The 14,543-nt window shown below is 41.4% G+C and overlaps 1 protein-coding gene across 4 annotated transcripts; it reads left to right on the forward strand.

Annotated features, from left to right (window-relative positions):
• Positions 1 to 3,773: 3,773 nt before the first annotated feature.
• On the forward strand, positions 3,774 to 14,101 carry LOC117149614 (cyclin-dependent kinase-like 1). 4 transcript variants are annotated; one of them, XM_033316806.1, is made up of 5 exons: positions 3,774 to 3,847; positions 4,606 to 5,111; positions 12,688 to 12,874; positions 12,932 to 13,804; positions 13,866 to 14,101. In XM_033316806.1, exons 2-5 carry the CDS (start codon positions 5,044 to 5,046, stop codon positions 14,001 to 14,003), a joined length of 1,266 nt encoding a protein of 421 aa, XP_033172697.1. In that variant the 5' UTR covers positions 3,774 to 3,847; positions 4,606 to 5,043; the 3' UTR covers positions 14,004 to 14,101. The 4 variants fall into 4 exon arrangements, with proteins under 4 accessions (XP_033172697.1, XP_033172696.1, XP_033172699.1 ...); XM_033316805.1 differs by lacking the exons at positions 3,774 to 3,847; positions 4,606 to 5,111 and adding exons at positions 9,721 to 10,567; positions 12,404 to 12,599; XM_033316803.1 differs by lacking the exons at positions 3,774 to 3,847; positions 4,606 to 5,111 and adding exons at positions 10,592 to 11,347; positions 11,431 to 12,599.
• Positions 14,102 to 14,543: the final 442 nt, after the last annotated feature.

Here is a 14,543-nt window from a genome sequence, read left to right on the forward strand (position 1 = left end):
GTCTGGAAACTAAAACCCAAAGCGTAGTTTAGGCTTGCCTCTGCTGGCTGTTCAAACTTTCAGGCAAATATGTGCTATGCCAAATTTTTTGATTCGTTTTACCATACAATGTAATTTGTAGATTGAACGGCAACGGTGCAGCAATTTAAACAGAAGAATTGTTTCAAGTAGCTCGCATGCCACTTGATCGAGAACCCAAAAATCTTTCAATTAAAATGCAAAGTATTGGGCATGAGTATTTATAAAATTTAAACATGGTTATAGAGATTCGTTTAATATATCTTAAGCCCTAAACACACACAGTTACCACATCCCTATATGTATACACACATAAGCCAATCATATTCACACCTATACATCAACAGTTTTGAGGGTTTTGGCAAGTTTAACATGGTTTGGGGCACATAAACCAAAACGTCATAACAAGCATGTGAGAGCCATCTATACACGATGGCAATTAAAGCCAAATGCCATCGACGATGACGGGTCGTCCTTATGGGCCCGAGATCCATCCATTGCACAGTGGACTTTGGCACATGGAAAAAATAGCATCTTCCTTCAAAACTGGTTGTTTAATAAAAATAATACCTTGTGGTGGTAAAAAATATACTCGGTTTTCTAAGCAAGTAATTTATTTTACATTTAATTAATTATATATTTCGCACATTCATGCAAATCAGCCCACTGTGCACAGGCACCACTTTTAGAGATGCTTCAACTATTTCAGAATTTTTGAGGAAAGTTAACTTAATTGCAACTTACATATTTGAAAATAATTGGAATTTTGGAAATCTTTTCTAGACAATGAGTATTTATGGAAAAATGTTGGCTCTACCCATGGCTCACATTACAGCTAAAATTCGAAGAATAATTCTATTAAATGAAATAGGTGTATTAGGAAAGATGGCGAAACACTGTGAACTACACAAGGTACTCATCTCTGATTCCGTAGGTTGGTTCTGGAGCGCTTTGCTGCACTGGGCGGTGTTGTGCACCGAATTGGTATGCACATTGACCACAGACATTTGCATAGGCACCGGGCCCAAAACAGCAGTCAACTAGCGCTTATGTTTTGATTGCCATGTAATTTCCGCCCATAAACATGAGGGCTGAAACGGAGTAGGCGTGCCTAACAATAGTGGAAGCCATGGGCTTATATTCAGTAACTGGCATCGGTTCAAGTGCAAAGTGCGTATAATGAAGCCTTCTATACGCTTAAACAGTTTACTTCCATTGACCTAGGTAAATTAGACGATGGGGTTTTAGAAGAGAAGTTAATGACAATAATTTGACCGAAAACTCATTCCTAGAAACTGATTAAATGTAATGTATCTTAATATATTTGATACCCTGAGTCGGATTATAAGTAGGTCTATAAGGAAGGTTGAACTTCCTTAAATATTACTCATACGCCAAGTTGGCCACACGTTTATCCTAAAAAAAGTTAAGCTCTGAACTTCAAAAGCTCGTAATGCCACCAACAAAGCTCTACTCAACAAGGTATTCCCAAACTTCTTACCAATTGGTAAGCTTAAATTAAGTGAGAGCTTCGGACCAGTGTGTACCCGTTGGAAAAATCAGATTTTTTAGTTTCTGACTGACTTCACTTGCGAAGAAGTCAGAAAGTGGTTAGCGTGGCTCCTGAAGTAAAAACACCAATATATAGAATATTTACAACGCTATCAATGCCATTATCAGCAACATAACTTTACGCAAGCCAACACACTTAAACGAAAAGTTATTAACATAAATTCTTGTACAAACACCGAGGAGGCGAGACCGAGCTCGAACTCGTTCCCAAACTCCTGCCCAGGTGGAGGAAAACTTTGCCACCGCAAAAGTCAAAAGTGCTGGGCAAGAATACCAACCAATTCCCCAGTACCCAGCACCTTAACCCCCATCGTCATCATCATCATTGAAAAAGTCGAGCATTTCTTTCCAGCCATTTAAACTTTGCCACGTTTGCCTGCGATCGTCTCGAGGCGAGTGGAGAAAGCGCAACTTGAGTATTTAGAAATTTATTTAAAAGTTGTACTAGAGGAGGGAGACTCCCCTTCCACCCCGTTCCCCACTTTTCTGCTACTTTTTCAGCAGTTTTCCTTTCACTGCGCCCAGTTACGCGCATAAATTTTGTTATGGAACTTTTTCACAAGGTTGTTGTGGCCGTTATGTGTGAAAGGGGGGTGTGCGGAAGATGCCAGTGAAAGTTTTTTCCCAGGCATCCATTTTGCTTCATTTTAATTTTTTCGCTTACTATAAATATGTGTGCTATCTGACCACAATTATGTAGCCACCAGTTAATACCCAAGGGAAGTTCAGAAAATGGCGGTTTTACAAAAAATTCAAAGCAGCTGGCTAAAGATATTAGCTTATATGGAAACTTAATAAAAAGTATAATAATATAAAAGCAATAACTTGAATTAAGGATAATGTACTGAATTACTTAAGATATAGTACTAAGAGCTATTGATCGTCAATATATACTTACAACTATTAAAATAATAAAATATATCTGCGAAGTATGCGTTTTGGCATCTTTCAGCTACTTTGAGATTTACCCCTTGTTCAAATTGCGGTTAGGCTATCAACTTGCAAAAATCCAAAACTCCAGATCTTCTTAAGCTTGGTATTGCCACAGCAATTTCCCAGATATCGCAAACTTTCCATTTTTCCACGGCTTCGTGCATATTAGAATGTCACTACTAATGCAAACGGAATGCGGCCTGGGAAACTGGTCCGCTGCACTTTCCTTTTCACATTATCTGGGCGGACCATAATTTTGCGTTAAGTCGCCGCTGGTGAAAATTCTGCTGCGTGAGCGCGGGAAATGAGGGCCCAAAGGCGCTGGCACTCATAACTTGGTCCAATTCACAAAATTTGCGCACGCAAAAAGCTTGTAAACAAACACAATAAATTCGAGGCTTGGCGCTGCACACAAAACAGGTGTTAATCCTGCTCTGCTAAAGCTTTTCCTTTCTGCTCCTTTCCTTTCGTTTCGGCTTTCTTCTCCGTTTTCCAGATCCCGCCGTGCACCTAGTTATCCAAATTTCGCAACAACTTAAAGCTGACGGCAGAATGCTGGGGGATTCCCATCCACCGTCAACAAAAAAGAGGGATAATCATAAAAAATTTGCTGCACATGGAAAACAATTGCACTCATTTGTAACACACGAGAGGAAGAGAGAGAAGAGAGTGAGCGAGCCAGCAATTTGCATTTGTTGTTGCTTTCAAGTTGCCTTTTTCAGTTGTCCTGGGCAACTAAATTCTTAGAGCTTCAGGAGTAGTTATCCGACTGTGAGATACCCTTAAATAAACGACATATAATATATATATTGACAAATTAATCTTTCAATCTTTTATAATCCTTCAAATATTTAAATTTTTAAACATGCCATTTTCCAAAACAAAAATCTAATCCTTACCGATTCTGTTCTATATAAATTTATTTGAAGCATGTCATTATTTTAATGTTCATTGAATTAGCAGGAAATACAGGGTATCAAAGAGGAGAGTAGAAGATACTTGAGAGGCACGGCTTCAGTTGCTGTACTCCAAACAAACGGTATTACTACCCACACACACATGAGTACTTGCAGTTGGTCTACCTCCATGTCCTGGTTGCCATTTGGCTCTAATGCCGTTATTTAGTTTTAGCATACGAGCAGCTTTTAAAGGTTATCTCATTTCGGCCATTCTTTTGTCTTTTTGTTGTGCGTTGCCGCTGAAAAAACAATAAAATCGCAAAAAAAATGAAAACAAATCCCTACAAAAAAAGAAAATAAAACAACGGCCGCAGTGAAAGAGAAAAGCTTAAAATGCAAAGCGCATTCAACGCTAGAATATAAATGTATGTGTGAGCACACGTGTGCAAATGCAACGGTACATATCTGTGTGTTAGCTCGCTGGCATATGCTGGCCGGCTTTTGGTATTTGTTTGTGTGTGTGGCCGCTCCTTCGTTATGTGTGTGTATTGGTTGGCGGTGAAGTTTCACGGTTTCCCTTTTGCCGTTACTTTGGCAACCGGAAAAGGCTCGAGGCGTTGCCAGCCTTAAAATTGGCTAGTTAAAAGCTTTCGCGGCTCTTTCGCTGCCTATTTTAGATTTCTAGAAAGCTCTCGTCAAGCCGATTAAAAATATCTTTTTAATAATACACAAATAATTGTTTGGTGACTGTAGGGTTTCTGTTATTTTCACATCTTTTAAATATCGTAGTTAATAAACAAATTTAGCAACAAGTACACCTTCTGTTACTTTTAAAAATGTCTTAAGAGCCATAGAGATTTCTGTGCACCAAAAATAGGTAAATGCCTGCTTTTTGATATTATAACTTGAATATAATAAGTCAATCGAAGGTCACTTCCTGGTCACGTAAACCTGTTCAATCAACAATCGGTGATTAATAAATGCTTTGAACATTACTTAGATATAAATACCTAGAATAGCAACAGAATATGCTATCTAATTTTTTCGTAATTGCTTCCAAAGCGATGTCCATTCAAACCCATAACTACCCACACACCAAGCTAAAATTCCGCTCGGAAAAGCTGAACTAGAAATATTTGAAATCAAAGCGTGAACTAAGCTCAAATTTGCTGTTTGTTTTTAGTGACAACAGATTGACAACGCAAACATAAACAACGGCATGCGCTATAACAACACTATTAATAACCAAAATACAAGGCGAGCAACCCTGATTCGGATCCCCATCCCGTTGCCCACCGGGCTTTCTTGCCCCAAAGCGTTGCCAATGTCAACCGTCACGAACACCCCAACAAGCCCACCCCCTGGAAACTCCATCCCATTGTCTTCGGCGTTTTCAATGCCGGCGCACATAAAAATTCCGGCTACGTTTACGGCGTGGACTACGCTTATAAACAAAGTTTGTTAATATTTCTTAGCCAACGGACGCGAAATTCGGCTCGCATCTCGCGCGTGAAAATCAAGTTAGTTAAATGCTCGCAGGATGCGGAAATCACTTTCGAGATTCCAGAAATAGAACGGGACTTTAAAATCAATTTTCCAAACAGTTATCGAATGCTTGTCTATGGACAAATGGTTCGGAGAGAAACGTCTCTGGCTGTTTGGTAACCACCTTCCACTTCTGCCCAGAAGGTAAGTCGAACTTGGCATTGCATTGCATTGAATGGTAACAAAAAGTGCTAGCCAAACATTTTTGCATTGTTTTGGCCTAAACTTGAACTTCAAGATTGGCGCGCAGATAGAGTGTTGCCCCTGATATTGTTTTGCTTAACGTCGGGCCTTGTGAATAACCTTACAGTGAATAGTAATCATCGTATGAAAACATTGCCGGTCTCTAACCAACATTTAGATACCTCCTTTGAACGCCCCAAACTGACAGTTAAAAGCTACTCAACTTACACAAGATCTAACCAAGAAGCCACAGGACCAAAAAGGACAAAAACTCCAATCAAATTGAATTTCAATCAAAGCGAGTATATGTGCACGGAAAAAAGCTGCAGAAGAACAAAAGCAAGAAGAGCTGAAATCAAGTACAGAGACATCAAATTGCATTGAAATGCGTTCGGAGCTTGGATTTGTCCCCAAACTTCAACCCACTTACCATCCGAATTCTGACAGGCCAGACAAGCAGCTCTGCAGGAATATTGGATACTTATGGGAGCGGATGATTTAGCGGTTTTTAATGCTTTTGATCCAAGCAGACGAAAACCCTATTTTCGGCAAATGTCAACGACACTTGCGATTCAGCTGGGAACGAATAGAAATATTTGTGCGGCAGTTAGAGGGAAATGTTTTCGTTGGTGTATATATCTGACTAAAATAGAATAAAATATTGCCAAGCAGACTGTAAACAAATGATTGATACATAACACTTGTACTCACCGCACACTTGTTCAGGAGAAGATTTTTTTTTTTTACAAGTCACATATTTTTCTTCGTCATTTTATCATTTATAAGTTGTTTTAGGAGATTAAATAAAATAATAACTAAAAATATCGATATAATGGAACTGCTCTGCTTATATCAGCACCCTTGGTGAATGGACTTTTCAACAGTCGCGAATTAGAATCGCGTTTTCGGCTTGCCAGCAGGATACTTACATTTGTTTGGCGCTTTCATGGCATTTGACAGTCGCTCTCATTCCCACAGTAGATGCCAAAACTCACAGGTGCCCGCCTCACCTTACATAATTGAATCCCCGCAAGCCGTTTTTTTCCCTCCAGCTTGCACCACTGATTTCGTGTGCCTCGCTGTGGCATGTGGCAAACTCTGCCTCAGACGGGCCTGCGACTCTCACTGCTCGCATAATGCGCCTGACTCATTTGCATGTTCCTTTGGCTTTCCCCCGGCCGCATTTTTTTCTGACCCAAAAAAATCTCAAACAAAATGGCAAAGCAATGCCGGCACGAGACACGTCAGAAACAGAGCCGGTTTTTTGCACCTGTCTGAGAAGGAATGTCGCTCCATGCATAAAGGATTCATGATGTCCGCTGCATTTGAAATCATGTATCGATAAAATAAATAGACGGGAGACCGTCGAAGTGAACCTTAGTCATCCTGAAACCCTGCAGCCGTGCGAACGCCTGGCGACGTGCAATGTTTCACAGCTCCTCGTTCTACTTGCCGCAATCGTTTCAGAACTCCTTCCTCTACCGCCTCATTCAGAAGATCCAGGTGTGCAATGAGCCGGACTTAGTTGAGACCAGGCAGTACAGGTGGGTCGATTAGCGCCGTTCGTGGCCCTAATTAGCTTTGCCAACTTTTTGCGGAATGAAAGTGAAATGCAGTGCTAAAACGGGCAGAAAGGATAAACTTTTCGCAATGACATTTGAGTCGCTGCCGGTGGAGGTGGTGTTGCAACGGCCTTGGCCTTTGATTTCACACGCATATGCCTGCTTCGTCCTCCAAGCGCTTCAGCTCCTCTATCCCCGTAAGTAGGCAACGCTTTTTGCACAGACCTCGCACGAAGTTTGGGACACTCGGTGCGTGTGTGAGCATTCAGCATTAATGGCTTGTTATTTATTGCATTTTACGCTTGTTTTCCCAAAGGCCACGTCAACACAACCCTTACCAACAACCCGCCATATTTATATGGCCAAAAGGTTCAGGGACTTTACAAGGCGATGTTAGGGGCTTTGCTAAAAAACTTTATTTGCTTGACATATTATTGCTATTTCAGCAAGTACAGACACTTAAAATAAGCCCACAAGGCAGTACGAGTACTAAACATCTAAAAATATGCGGTTTCGCTAAAACTTAAGACCATTTAATCCGACTTTAGTAAGCTAAACTCATATATAAGTAAATTTCAATTGTAAATTTCTAATTTAAAGGCCAGCTAAATGCTCTTTTTTCTTAAATAGAAGAGCCTCAACTCTCCTATCATTGTTATATAATACCCATTACTACACAATCTTTTAGCCCTGCTATTTCAGTAGCAGGGGGTCAGTATCAGAATGGTAAATAAACAAAGAGCCATTAAGCTGGGAAGCATTGACCCCAACATCGAGTGCAAACCAGAGAACTGCAAGGGTGGCACTTTTTTACCACTCGACTCACACCCTACAATTTTGTGTGCGGGTGCTAACCGCCACGCACATCGCGGGTACTTACAAACACACAGTATAAATCTGAACATGCAGACAAGACACCCCGTTGTGCGCGCACCCGAATCAATACGGTGCTCTGCGTCGCGGGTGCCGATCACACACTGCCTAAAAAGGGATGAGTGAGAAAAACACTTATGGGTTTACCGTTAAACACATGGGTGTTTCCAAAAATACTCGGGTGTTTCCAAAAATACTCGAGTGGTCTCGTAGGTAGTCGAGTCACAGACAAGATGCGTAACTCCATACGTTTTACACTCCATACGTTTACACACTATACTTTCGGCGTGGCTCTAGACTTTGTCGAATACTTTGTAAAATATGCCCTTCATCTTATTATTATATATTATTATAATTATATATATTATATTATATTTTATTATATTATATATTATTAATATATATATATATACGTAATTTAATTATTATATATATATATATTATTATATCTTATATATATTTTATTAAATATTATTATATATTATTAACGTTATTATTATTTAAATATAAATTATAGTAAAAATAATAGTAATAGTAATAATGCTAATAGCCGAATCTATGTACATAATGTCACAAAATTCATTTCAAAAAAGACTTTATGTAAGAATATTTATCATTAGAGTATTCCACTAGCGACGTTTGAAAAATTAATAAGCCCGTTCGAAACGGGTGGCACCCATTGAGTCCATCAAAGAGCAAAGACATGAGCACAAAAATTTTCTTGGGTATTCCCTTTTACCCTTCATTTCTTATACCCGTCACGCTTCCTCCCATACAAATTTTAGGCGTACAAAAAATGACCAGAGAACTGCAGCCCGCATACAAAAAATGACGTGCGGCCGATCGTTGACTGTGCGTCCACTCACCCAAATGGTTATTGCGCAGCAGGCCTCGGGTGGTTTTTTTACTCGTAACAATAACACCACGTTGGTAAAACACTCGAGTATTTTGTGTTGCCGCAAGTAGGGTGTCAAAAAACACGGGGTGCCTAGAGTACCGAGTGTTTATCGGGTGGACGTAGAGTGCGAGTGGCGGGCTGCAGTTCTCTGCTAGGCACCCCGTGTTTTTTGACACCCTACTTGCGGCAACACAAAATACTCGAGTGTTTTACCAACGTGGTGTTATTGTTACGAGTAAAAAAACCACCCGAGGCCTGCTGCGCAATAACCATTTGGGTGAGTGGACGCACAGTCAACGATCGGCCGCACGTCATTTTTTGTATGCGGGCTGCAGTTCTCTGGTCATTTTTTGTACGCCTAAAATTTGTATGGGAGGAAGCGTGACGGGTATAAGAAATGAAGGGTAAAAGGGAATACCCAAGAAAATTTTTGTGCTCATGTCTTTGCTCTTTGATGGACTCAATGGGTGCCACCCGTTTCGAACGGGCTTATTAATTTTTCAAACGTCGCTAGTGGAATACTCTAATGATAAATATTCTTACATAAAGTCTTTTTTGAAATGAATTTTGTGACATTATGTACATAGATTCGGCTATTAGCATTATTACTATTACTATTATTTTTACTATAATTTATATTTAAATAATAATAACGTTAATAATATATAATAATATTTAATAAAATATATATAAGATATAATAATATATATATATATAATAATTAAATTACGTATATATATATATATTAATAATATATAATATAATAAAATATAATATAATATATATAATTATAATAATATATAATAATAAGATGAAGGGCATATTTTACAAAGTATTCGACAAAGTCTAGAGCCACGCCGAAAGTATAGTGTGTAAACGTATGGAGTGTAAAACGTATGGAGTTACGCATCTTGTCTGTGACTCGACTACCTACGAGACCACTCGAGTATTTTTGGAAACACCCGAGTATTTTTGGAAACACCCATGTGTTTAACGGTAAACCCATAAGTGTTTTTCTCACTCATCCCTTTTTAGGCAGTGTGTGATCGGCACCCGCGACGCAGAGCACCGTATTGATTCGGGTGCGCGCACAACGGGGTGTCTTGTCTGCATGTTCAGATTTATACTGTGTGTTTGTAAGTACCCGCGATGTGCGTGGCGGTTAGCACCCGCACACAAAATTGTAGGGTGTGAGTCGAGTGGTAAAAAAGTGCCACCCTTGCAGTTCTCTGGTGCCTAGAGTACCGAGTGTTTATCGGGTGGACGTAGAGTGCGAGTGGCGGGCTGCAGTTCTCTGGTGCAAACATCATGCCAACGACATGAACAAATAATTGCTATGCCGCGCAAACAAGTACATAGAACAATTAATACAAAAATATAATTAAAAGCCACAAGAGCCTAGAATAAAGGAAAAATCAAAGTGGGAAAGGTTAAAGTGCTTTCGCGGAAAACAAAAGCTGTCAAATGTATAAACAGGCAAGCAGATGGTGTTTAAGTTGGAACGGGGCCGACGGGAGTTCTCTGTAATTATGCAAATTAAATTGAAGAAATCAGTGGGGTGCTGTCACTATACCTTCGTACTCTTCTTAAAGGTGAACTTCTAGGAATCCAGGAACTACGAAAAACCACACCGGTCAAAGAATTCTTTTTTTTATATACCTTACTTATTGCTTATACAGTATGCGTGATTATGGTTCCTAATTTATGTTCGACGCTCACCTTCGTGTTTTTCCACTGCACTTAAATGCATTATTAATGAAACACGCAAGACCAAAACAAACAGAAACATAGGAATCAAAGTCGCCATTGGCCAACGCGGCGTATGTGCGATGTCCGCTGATGCAATCGAGCTGCTACCAACTCCGTCGCTCTCCAAACTCGCTTCTAGCCAAAAGCACCTCAGTCGATTGCCGGCTCTTAACGTCTTCACATCGTGTAGTTCTGCCAAAAAGTTATAGGGCTTTTCGTTTGGCCCAAGTGAAGTAAACACGGAATCAAACCAAATATAGACAAAAGGTGAACTGGAAAAAATTCGATACTACAATGAAAATGTTTGAGATTTCCAAATTGTTTTCCCTACGAAGGTATGAACAAAAATATAAAAAATATAAACAAAATTAAACAAATAATTAACATTTCTTATTAACATCATAACTTATCTTCGAGCTAATAAAAGTTTCTTATTTGCCCGTGAACTGTGAAAGTTTTAAAGTTTTTAAACAACAAGTGACCCCTGGCAAGGAAATTAGCTGCGCAGCAATACTTAAGTTACTCAGCCAGGAAAAGCCATCCCAAATACTGTTATAATTGCACAGCGATTCAGACATTAATTAGTAATAAGGACCCCAAATAGAATCCACCCCCGAAGCGCCCACGTAGCGCGTAGTCACGACAAACTTATTGCACTGCTGCACCAGTTTAGCTATATGAAATCCTCTAGCAATCTGTGTCAAAGAACCCGGTTCATAAGCCACTCCCCTGCCTGCTCCTTGGACAGAGGACTCCAGCAGGTAACCTCAAAATGTGTAGGGAAAGGAGCTGGGAAAGCTGGGAAAGAAGCACACCTTGAATGTCTTCCGGTAGTCGCTAGAAAAAACAACAAAGGGGAGAAACTTCTTGAACAACTTTGGGGGCAACTGCGCATGGATTTGGTTTTGTTGTGGTTTTTTGCTTTGTTAACTTTGGTCGCATTGCTATGACATTGGCCAGTGGGGTGGAGTCGACCTGGTCGACATGGGGCCAGGTCGGCTCCAGCGTTTCCCACATTCGTTGCTCGGTTGTCAGACAAAACATACGTCCGCTCAAGCGGTCTACCCATTCAAATATTTATTGATCGACAGGCTTGGCGGAGTATTCGGCGCATGGTGTGTATCGTAGACTTCCCCCAAAAGACTTTAATCAAATATATATATATCCTATTCATTCACAATTCAATAACTAACTCTAGTTGCAAATACGTCAGATATTAGCCAGATGGGTGCCTAGGTAAGTCATCTGCTTGCTACGTTTTCGGTGTCCTGTGTTGCTTCCATTTATTTGTGCCACCCACCACTGCCACCACCACCAGCACACAAATATTTAATTGCATGCCATGTTTATGACCCACACACATGTTAGCAAAGATGCAGAAAGGCCCAAGTAGGGTTCAGTTACCCCGTTTAGGGTTTTGTAGCTGGCATTGAACTGTCAACCCGTGAAGTCCTCGACCAGCCCGGTAGTGCCAATTTCAAAGGAGCACGCTCTCGAACACCTGGGGCTACAAAATCGATTTAGGTTTCGTGTTCACTAGCTAGAAAGTTAATTACCCTCGGTTTCTAATCTAATACTAATGAACAGACACAATGGTACAATTCTTATTTATACGAAGCAAAACAAAACTAGTAAAAATAGTTTCCATTTAATGGAATTAAACATTAGTCCATACAGTCAAATGAATGACAACTGCAGTTACCAATTCCACATAAGGTTATGTACATATACTTGGGTCAAAAAATCGATTTAGTTCTCGTGCTTATAAGTGGTAGACTAGTAATGATTATGTTGTGTATCTAATAGCAATTGAATGTTTACAATATCGATTTATTTGATTAGCTAATTAGCTGCATTTAGATTGGAAAAAGTTGGCGGGAAGAAGTTTATATTGATGTACTTTGGCACATTATAATTTATTATCTATATTTTTATTACTTTATATTATTCAACAATTCCTTTGGCCCACCAAAATTTACGTTCAAACTAAATAACTCATTCTAAAAGTTCTCTCATTTGTTGTTTGTTTCATTCCATCGAAATCGACTAACCAAATCATACCGAATTCGTGAAACCAAACCTCCAAAATGTTCCGGACATCCCCAAAAAACCAAATCTATTCAAATACAATAACTTGTACATATATGCATACACATCAAATCGTAAGACAGTCCCTGAAATAATACCAGATCGAATATCAAATCACTCCACACTCGCTCGCATACCCTCGAATGCAAGTTCGCCCCTGTGAGTCCATATGTGTTCGTGTCTGAGCTATCAAACAGAAAAATTCTTAAACATTTTGTGTGCCCAATGCAAAGCAATGCGACGTGCAAACATCAAACGTGGTCAATGTTTGAGCTTAAGGTAAAATCCACTCCAAACTCAAACTGAACGTCAGCCGCACTCGGGTTGGGAATTCCGGAATAACTCATACCTGTTAACTTCCTTGCAGACCACAAGGTAGCAGCAAAATGGATCGCTATGAGAAGCTCAGTCGGCTGGGCGAGGGCTCCTACGGTGTGGTCTACAAGTGCCGGGATCGAGAGACGGGTGCTCTGGTGGCGGTCAAGAGGTTTGTGGAGTCCGAGGATGATCCAGCGATTCGTAAAATTGCACTGAGAGAAATTAGGCTACTGAAGGTAAGCCTTAACAACTTAAATCACTTAAATCATTGATTCACTTGACATTTCCTGCAGAACCTGAAGCATCCGAACCTTGTCTCCCTGCTAGAAGTGTTCCGACGGAAGCGACGCCTCCACCTGGTCTTCGAGTTCTGCGAGCTGACCGTGCTGCACGAACTGGAGCGGCATCCACAGGGCTGCCCGGAGCACCTGACCAAACAGATCTGCTACCAGACCCTGCTGGGCGTGGCCTACTGCCACAAGCAGGGCTGCCTGCACCGCGACATCAAGCCGGAGAACATCCTGCTGACGGCCCAGGGTCAAGTGAAGCTGTGCGACTTCGGCTTCGCCCGGATGCTCAGTCCGGGCGAGAACTACACGGATTACGTGGCCACCAGGTGGTACCGGGCGCCGGAGCTGCTGGTGGGTGATACTCAATACGGCACTCCGGTGGACGTCTGGGCCATCGGTTGCCTCTTCGCCGAGTTGGTCCGGGGCGAGGCCCTCTGGCCAGGACGCAGCGATGTGGATCAGCTATATCTGATCCGCAAGACACTCGGCGACCTGCTGCCGCGCCACATCCAGATCTTCGGACAGAACGAATACTTCAAGGGCATCACGCTACCAGTGCCGCCGACGCTGGAGCCGCTGGAGGACAAGATGCCGGCCAAGTCGCAGCAGAATCCCCTTACTATTGACTTTCTCAAGAAGTGCCTGGACAAGGACCCGACAAAGCGCTGGTCCTGCGAGAAGCTCACAAAGCACTCCTACTTCGACGACTACATCGCCAAGCAGCGCGAGCTGGAGCACGTCAACAGCCTGGAGGCGGCCAATCTCCGCCAGCAGCAGCTCGCCTCCCAGCAGTTCATGCTGGCCACGGCAGCCCAGCAGCTCCAGACGGGTCCTGCCCAGGCGGCGGCCATTGCGGCGGCCCGGGATAAATCAAAGGTGCGTACGGCAGTGCTCTCACAGGATAATTCAATCCATTAAGCATATCCTTCGATTACAGACTTCAAACACATCACTACCGCTGCTGCCTAGCACGCAGCATCATCATCACCCGCATCAAGATTACGTGAAGCTGCAGCCCCTGAACAAGAATGCGAACCTGCTGCATCGCACCGAGCATCATCTGCCCACAATTTGAGTTTGAGCAGAGAATTTGTAACGAAGTAATGTCCTTGAGCGAGAATTGAGCCCGAATATTTAACTTATTTACTGCTGGGAATAAATGTGTAAAAGTAATCCATTAATATATCACTGGGTGGAACGTTCGTAAACACTTGGCAACGGCAACTCATCCCTTCGGGCCGAACTGAATTAGTAACTAAGTCTAAAGTGCAATTTTCAGCTGTCATCAAATAAAATGTGCTACATAATGTTTTATTCCATAAATTTTCAATTCAGTTAGTCCATCAGATTCGCAAATCACTCCAAGTTAATCTTTAATTCACTTTCCAGTTGCGTCCTGGCTCCAATCCTTTTCAGCCTTGCACACACACGTACATCGAATTAAAAATCCTTGCAGCATGTCGACTAGTCAAACGGTTACATTCCACCTCCAACTCTCACCTACTTGTTGAGCCTGGCCAGGATTAAACATTTTTACATCTATTTAACCAGGAGCGGATTGGAAACTGCGGAGCGCCTATCATAGAAAATGTACTTATATATTTGATTTGACTAG

Source organism: Drosophila mauritiana, chromosome 2L (genome assembly GCF_004382145.1).
Source record: "Drosophila mauritiana strain mau12 chromosome 2L, ASM438214v1, whole genome shotgun sequence".
Lineage (NCBI taxonomy): Eukaryota > Metazoa > Arthropoda > Insecta > Diptera > Drosophilidae > Drosophila > Drosophila mauritiana.

What these genes read in the sequence shown, in the direction of transcription:
- LOC117149614 (XM_033316805.1), top strand. Translation starts at nt 12,490, where the DNA reads ATGTGTTCGTGTCTGAGCTATCAAACAGAAAAATTCTTAAACATTTTG. An exon ending in GGTCAATGTTTGAGCTTAAG is followed by an intron (nt 12,600 to 12,687) that starts GTAAAATCCACT and finishes ACTTCCTTGCAG; the next exon opens with ACCACAAGGTAGCAGCAAAA. An exon ending in CGGCCCGGGATAAATCAAAG is followed by an intron (nt 13,805 to 13,865) that starts GTGCGTACGGCA and finishes CTTCGATTACAG; the next exon opens with ACTTCAAACACATCACTACC.